The 8,321-nt window shown below is 34.3% G+C and overlaps 1 protein-coding gene across 1 annotated transcript; it reads left to right on the top strand.

Annotated features, from left to right (window-relative positions):
• The first annotated feature begins 2,067 nt into the window (after window positions 1–2,067).
• On the top strand, window positions 2,068–5,067 carry si:ch211-209f23.7. Its single transcript, XM_087241515.1, has 4 exons — window positions 2,068–2,647; window positions 2,744–2,884; window positions 3,030–3,127; window positions 3,270–5,067. Exons 1-4 carry the CDS (start codon window positions 2,473–2,475, stop codon window positions 3,960–3,962), a joined length of 1,107 nt encoding a protein of 368 aa, XP_087097641.1. The 5' UTR covers window positions 2,068–2,472; the 3' UTR covers window positions 3,963–5,067.
• The last annotated feature ends 3,254 nt before the right edge of the window (window positions 5,068–8,321 follow it).

The following is an 8,321-nucleotide window of genomic DNA, read 5'->3' on the forward strand; positions in this document are numbered from 1 at the left end:
TCAAATAGCGAACTCACCAGCGGCACATTTACTTGATCAAATTAGTCATAAAAGTGAGTTGATGGATCAGGAATAATTACATGATCAAGAGACACTGAAGAAAATTCAGCTTTGCATCACATGAAAAAATTACATTTATATTCATACACTGTAAACGATTCTAAAATAAATTAGTCCTGAATCATGTTCTAACTTAAATTTATGTGTTTGACAAGCTGTTTTAGTCAGTTTAGCATAATATAAGCTCAATGGACTTATAAAGTTAATTTGATTCAGCTTATAAATTTAATGCAACCAGGATTTTGTTTTTTACAGTGTACAGAACATATTAAACAGAAAATAAAAATCACCATTTTGCTGTATTTACTGTGTTTTAGATCAAATTAATGCAACTTGAGCCAGAAAATAAATCCTGTGTAATAAATTACACACCACTTTTGATTGGTTGTGTATTATGTAAAATTTGCACAGGCTATTGAGGATTAAAGTGCCTATAATATTTGTTAAATCTCAGTGATGTCAGGTCACAATGTAACATTTTAAATGTTTGAATTCTGTATTATATCATAACATTTTAAATATAGTATGCAAAACACTTTAAACTATGAAGATTTGATTTGACAAATGATCTATACGCAGCGGATGCCCTTCCAGCTGCAACCCATCTCTGGGAATCAAACACACACACTCATACACTACGGCCACTTTTTCGCTAACTCATGCTAGAATCATGCTCATAACATGCTATCTCATGCTAGAATCATGCTAACAACATACTAAATAATGCTAGAATCATGCCAGTAACATGCTAATTCATGCTAATTCATGCTAGAATCATGCTAGTAACATGCTAATTCATTCAAAAATCATGCTAGTAACATGCTAATTCATGCTAGAATCATACTAGTAACATGCTAACAACATGCTAATTAATGCTAGAAACATGCTAATAACCTGCTATAGATCATTTCAATGTGGTCTTGTCATTGGCCCGTGAACATTTCCTGCTTGTTATCAAACTATTTCATAACGGTAACAAGGAGCAGTTCAATCATAACTTACTGTTAAAACAACCAAAATCATAACATTATTTATTAATATGTGGTTCTTTTTGGATTCTCGGAGGGGATAAAAATAAAAAATGTAAAACAGGAATTATGTTAAGACCATTGTTTTTGTTTACATCCCTCAAAATGGTCTAATAAAATCATAATTGGACAAAAGTTGTATTGTAGACAATCGGGCGAAAAATAAAGAGGCTAATGATATTGTCCCCAGCGATTTTAAACTGTTCATGAAAATACTTCTTTTTTTTTTTATTTGACCCAAACTAAATAAAAAATTTCCCCACAAAAAATATAAAAAAGGAAATACTGTGAAAAATGTCCTTGCTCTGTTAAACATTAAACTCTATAAATATTTACAAAAGAATTTAAATTTTACAGGAGGGCTTAATATTTTGTCTTCAATTGTATAGCCGTTATCCACTGTGAAAACATATGCTGGAAAATTTGGCTGTTCATTCTGCGGTGATGACCCCAGATGAATAAAGGGACAAAGCCGAAGGAAAATGAGTGAATGTATAGCCATTTATAATTAATTCAACATAAAAAATAAGTAGATATTTTTTATTTAAATTTATTTTAATTTTTTTATTTATTTATTTATTTATTTATTTTATTTGCTATTTAAATATGTAAAGCATAAAGCATAAGCAAATTAATAAACGTTTGAAATGTTTGTGTAAGCTATTTAATTATTTATCTGCCCACACTTTTGTTAACTTATATATTTATTTATGCAGGAATTTGCTTATATATATATATATATATATATATATATATATATATATATATATATATATATATATATATATATATATATATATATATATATATATATATAAATTATTTGCATATTTGTTTATTTATTGATGCAGGCAGTTTTTAATTTTTTTTACTTGCATATTTATTCATTTATTTTTTTATTGATCCAGGAATCTGTGATTTTATTGAATTATTTATGTATTTATTTTCACATTTATTCATTTATTTATTATTTCTGCAGGTTCTGTCCATAAGCTTTGATAACAATTTGCAAAGAAACTAAAATTTCAAGGGAGGGTTCAACAATTTGTCTTCATTTAAATCTCTATTTAATTAACTGAACATATAAATTGCATTTAAAACAGCTTTTATCATTATTTAGATTTCTTGAGCTGATCATATTTAATTTTATATAATGTTAAAGTCTCTTCAAGTGTATTCTATAGGCTTTGCATTTATCCTGAGTCATTTCACTTTTAAAAGTAAACACTGAGGCAGAGAACACTTTTAGAACATTTAGAATCTGATGATGCGTACAGAATCTCTACATCACACCAGAATACCTGCAGCAGACACATTTAACATTGTTGGTTTACAGTAGCAAAAACGATCGCTGATTCTGTCCGAGTGAACAAACTGTGTCTATATGGCAAACAACGAACTGAATATGGAGATCACGAGTACAACTGTGATGGAGAAGCCAAAGAAAAACCGGCGCTTAAAACTGCCCTCTTTCCTGAAACCTGCCAGGAAAAACAAGATCTTCCGAAGGCAGAAAGAGACGCCGCAGTTCAAGCAAACGCCTGACATTGGCAATGATTGTAAGTCATATTTATATTATGAAATGAGTATGAGTTTCCTTGATTTACGTGTCGAGAATGAAAAAGTGTGTAAACTACAATCATTTCTCTTAATAGATGAGGTGGAGGAGGACGAGGGAACAACAAAGAGGAAAAAGAGTAAAGTGGGCAATTTCCTCAAAGCTGCCAGAAAACTCTTCAGGATGTCCTGCTTTGGCCAGACTGAGGAGCAGCTCTCTGACCCTGCAGACTCTGATGGTAAATTATTATATTTATTGCAAATTTTTTTTTACCTATGATGTGATGAATAATTAGTGTTTTTAATTAAACTTCATCCAAGTTTAACATCGCCTTGAGAATGACTGTGTAAACTGTGTAACTGTAATCATTTCTCTATTGACAGATGACATTCTCTGCCCATCCGAGTCTGACCAGAGTCTGGAGGTTGCTCTTGTCATTACTCATAATCATGAAGAGAGTTGTGTGAATGACGACCTAAAGGCGAGTATATAAAGATGACCAACTGTTTAATGCATGTTCTCCTGATGCTTTTACTAATATATCAAGAGTCTGTTTCAGGATCAGTGAGAGGAATGATGTCTGCTTACATGTGAACTGACTTGAGTTTGGTTTTGTTCTGCAGGTGGATGAGAAAGATGACATGAAGACACACAACACAGAGCATGTCAACAAAGAGGAGGAGGTGGAGGAGATGAGGATGAACGATGAGAAGGACAAGGAGGAAAAGATTAAGAAGAGGAGGAGGAGAAAGAGAAATAGCAAGATGAAGGAGGAGGAGGAAAAGAAAGAGGAGGAGGTGGTGAAAGAAGAGATGAAGATAAAAGAGGAGAGTTTGAAAGAAAATGAAGAGGAGGAGGAGGATAAGAAAGAGAAAGAGATGAAAGTAAAGGAGGAGAAAATGAAAGATGATGAGGAGGAGAACAACGAGGAAGAGATGAAGATAAAAGAGGAGAGTTTGAAAGAAAATGAAGAGGAGGAGGAGGAGGATAAGAACGAGAAAGAGATGAAAGTAAAGGAGGAGAAGATGAAAGATGAGGAGGAGGAAAATGAAAACTTGAAAAAGAGAATGAGGAGGAGAAAAAGAAATAACAGGAAAAAAGAGAAGGAGATGGAGGTAAAGGAGGAGAGGGTGGAAGAAAATGAAGAGAAAGAGATGGATAATAATGAAGAGGAGATGAAGGAGGAAGAAACAGAGGAGGAGGAGGAAGAAAAGCCAAAGGAGGAGAAGAGAAAAAGAAGCAAGAAAATAGACAGCAGGAAAAGCAGAAGGATGATGAGGAGAAGAAGCAAAAGGAGAAGACTGGGGAGAGTGTGAATGAGAAAGAGAAAGAGATGCAAATAAAAATGTTGAAAAAAAAGTTTGTGGCCTAAAATTTTATTGTGTTAAAAAACAGTGCTGAGCCAAAAAAAAAATTGCATTCACAACACCATCATTTTTGCCAACAAAAACTATTTGCAAAAAATAAATTTGTTGTATGCAAAAGGGGTAAGCACAACACAAAGTTTTATGTAAACAAATGTGCAAAATACTTGCACAACACTGACTTGTACAAGTTAAAATGTAAGTGCTAACATTGTGTTGCAAAAAACCTAATTGTTCATTTGTTCATTCATTTTTCCTTTGGCTTAGTCTCTGATTTATCAGAGGTCGCCACAGCGGAATGAACCGCTAACTATTCCCGCATACTGAATGCTTTACAAAGCGGATGCCCTTCCAGCCACAACTTAGCACTGGGAAACCCATACAAACTCATTCACACACACTCATACAGTACACTATGACCAGTTTAGTTTACCCAATTGACCTATAGCCCAATATCTTCGGACTGTGGGGGAAACCAAAAACCCACACAAACATGCTACATGAACATGCAAACACACAGAAGTGCCAACTGGCCTAGCCGGGACTCGAACCAGCGACCTTCTTGCTGTGAGGTGACAGTACTAACCCCTGAGCCACCTTACCAACCTAATTATTAATATTACTTAATATTTACATAGCTCATTTTTTTATTATTTACCAATTTGCTATAGTTGATACTTCTGAACATCTGAGGTCTGAACACCAATTATGTTAAAACTAGAGATGTTTTTTATTCCCTCCTGTAATTCAGCAAATTTTGGAAACTTTGTTTGGGATAAAAAGTTAGTGTTCAAAGACATTGTGCAAAGAGAAATGTGGGGAAAAACCTGCAAACACCAGCTTTGCTTGGGACAAAAAGTTTTTGTATACACACACAAAATGTTTGTGTTGTACAAAGAGAAAATGACAAAAACACTTACTTAGTTTGAGCTAAAAGGTTATTGTGCAGTTTTGCACATACACAAAAAAAGTAGTGTTGTGCAAAGAGAAATGTGCAAAAAGAGCAACATTAACTTTGTTTAGGCCAAAAAATAAAGCTTAATCATCGCCCTCATCATTCCTTTCATGTTTTATTTTGATGCTTTTTCTCCTTTTTATCATAATAGAGGTTATACGGTTGTGTATTTGTTAATATTCACTTACTTTATAAAGCCTGAACAAAATTAAGTCTACAAATGATTTTTTGTCCTAATCACCAGCCAGTAAACATCATATTAACAATGTTCACGTTAAAAATATATACTATATTTCAATAATAGTCGTAAAACCTATTTTTAAAAAACTCATTTCTTTTGTCTTTGACAGTAAAAATATTTTTCTACTTTGCAAGACACTAGTATTCGGCATAAAGTGCATTTTAAAGACGTAACTTGGTTAAATAGTTTAACTAGGCAAGTTAGGGTAATTACGAAAGTTAGATAAAATAAAAAATATTTAAAAATAAAAAGGGGGGGCTAATAATATACATCTTAAAGTTGCTGATCAAAAAATGAAGGAACGTTTTTTTCCCCCCTAGCCACTTAAAAAAAAAAAAAAAAAAAAATGTGGGCCAGCCTGAACACCCTCTGGTGACCTACTCCCACCTGCAGCTTCTCCATGATTGACGTTCAGCATTCTCCAGCCTCCGGTGCCTAGACTGCAGCTCTGCACACAAGAAGTTTGGTCAAAGTAAAAATGGTTGTGCACATCTGAGCCTGGTTTCACTTTCATCAATTGGTAAAGTTTTGTTCCTCACCACTGGCTTGCTTGGTTTAGGACAGGGGTCACCAACATGGTGCCCGCGGGCACCAGGTAGCCTGCGAGGATCACATGTGTTGCCCGCAGGCCTGTTCTAAAAATAGCTCACCATAGCGCCACTTACCAGTAAGCTTCATCTAATATAGAAGTAATCATTTAAAAATGTAAATATTTGCAGAGATATATAAAAATAAAGTGTTGCACATTGATACATTAAATACAGGGTATTTCCTACCCTGTTAAATCATTGCTGATAACTTTGTGAGAATCATTAACATTGTAAGAGCTGAAATATTACAAATATTTTGATATCTTTGACAATTCAAAAACATGAGCTGAAAACAGAGACTGGTAACTTCACAACCCAGCAAGGGGGAATGCGGAAAAAACCAGTTCCTGCCGCATTTGCATCTGAGTCTGCTGAAACTCGGCTTCATCCACCCCATCTCACATATGGTCATTTCAATGTTTGAATGTTCTAGATTAACCAAACTGACTTTAACTATCATGTTTGATATCATTTGAAATGTCTCAGTGCGATTGGTACAATGGTCTCATTCTCTCAGAAATAGACATAATCAAAACAATAAATATATAACTTTAGGCATCTTTTGAACCACTGTGAAGGGTGTGACTTTTCCCTAAGTGTGAATGCCTTTTGTTATTCACACCCCCTTCCTAGAGGGAATTCTTGGATTATTTAAGGTAAGGTCTGAGAAAGACTCAGCGCGATTCTGCCTACCCAGATCAGCCCATAACATGGGGCCTGCCCCATGTTATGTATATTTCAAAGTCAGGATATGCATCTTTTCATCTTGGATTTATCTTTGATAATTTGATGTTTTGTATTGATCATTTATGAATTGACTGATTGAATTGGCATAATACATTTACCTGACTAATAAATTATGTTTTGAATCAAACCTCGTGTTATTATCACTGATAAATGTTGTTGTCCATAGCACTACAAGCCACTGTACAGGTTAGTAACAGACTAAAACATGTTAGACGGAGCAGCGTGGCACGCTATACAATGTTGTTAGAGATCCGACTAACAAATTGGCATTATTTAAAGTATACTTGGACTGTAAAAGGCCAACTATTTAGAACAACAAATTATTGTTGAAACTACTTTAAATGTGGATATTTAGGCCTTCATCTACAAACTTATAATCCTGTGCGACTATTATTAAAATACTTTGTCTTGATTAAGTAGATAACAGATCTATGGGGACCACATAAAAATCTCCTAAATTGAGTAAGTAGTGTTCTGCCTTTTTAGGAGAGTGGTTAATCGCCTCTGTTTAATGACCAAGACTGACAAGCTTGTATTAAGAGATTGTATACCCGGCCGGTGCAAGACTCGAGATGCTATAGGAATCTGAATAAATGAGAATAAAGTATAATAACAAATCAAAAGAATATTCAATCATAATCTAAAATAATGTGAAAGGAAACAAAATAATCTTATCAATGTTTTATAATTGGAGTCAGATAAAACGAGGATAATTATATTAATATTCTAAACCACCTCAAACTAAAATTGGAGTCAGATATGAGCTAAGTTTAATATAAATCAACATTGTGCACTGGAAAGACCGAACATGCAGTGAACCTTCATCCACCATTGGATACCGTCATTGTACCAACTGGCTGGACCCTACAACATGATCAGTGTCTTCACATGGATGAATATCATTAATTTTTACCCAAAGCATAACGTATAATTAAAAGTAAATTGAGCAAATGTGTTATTTGAGAAGTGTTTATCAAACTGGTAGCCCTCCACATTAATCTGGACCCAAAAAGTAGCTCTCAGTTTCATAAAGGTTGGTGACCCCTAATTTAGGACATGTGGAGCTGCTCATCGATGGACTTGTTCTTCAGTGTTTGGACTTTCAGTAGTGAAAATTAAACCACACTGACCTGAACTAAACTGAACTCTGAAAACTGGACTGACAGTTTGAATTCACTATAATCTTCTGTTAAACTGCTTTGACACAATCTACATCGTAAAAGCGTTATAGAAATAAAGATGAACTGAACTGAAAAACATAATGAATACGGTTGTAATTTACAGCAGTGGTTCTCAAAGTGGGGGTCGGACCCCCCGAGAGGTCATGGGACAATGAAGAAAGGTCACCTGGTGATTTCCAAAAATCTATTTATTTTTATTAAACCATACAAATTACCATATATTATCCATAACCCACTGAAAAGAAAAAATAGTTTATAGTTACTATATACTACTGTAGTTACAATAGTAGCTTATAGTTAATAGTTCTATTGGATTTTGACCCCTGGCATAATTACATTATATTAAAGGCACAACAATAGAGTCAGACGCAGCAGATTGATTTAATAACACCAGGTTAAACTTTCTGGCACATTTACAGCACTGACATACATGCAAAAAAATGCAACGAATAATAGACTTGGGTCTATTGGTGTGTGTATTTATAACCACCTCGGAAGGTATAGAGGGTCGCTGGCTAAAAAAATGTTTGGGAACCCCTAATTTACAGTTGCAGTGGCGCTGTTTGTTGCGGCGACACACATCAGTAGTCATGTTGT

Source organism: Danio rerio, chromosome 2 (assembly GCF_052040795.2).
Source record: "Danio rerio strain M-AB ecotype USA chromosome 2, GRCz13ab, whole genome shotgun sequence".
Lineage (NCBI taxonomy): Eukaryota > Metazoa > Chordata > Actinopteri > Cypriniformes > Danionidae > Danio > Danio rerio.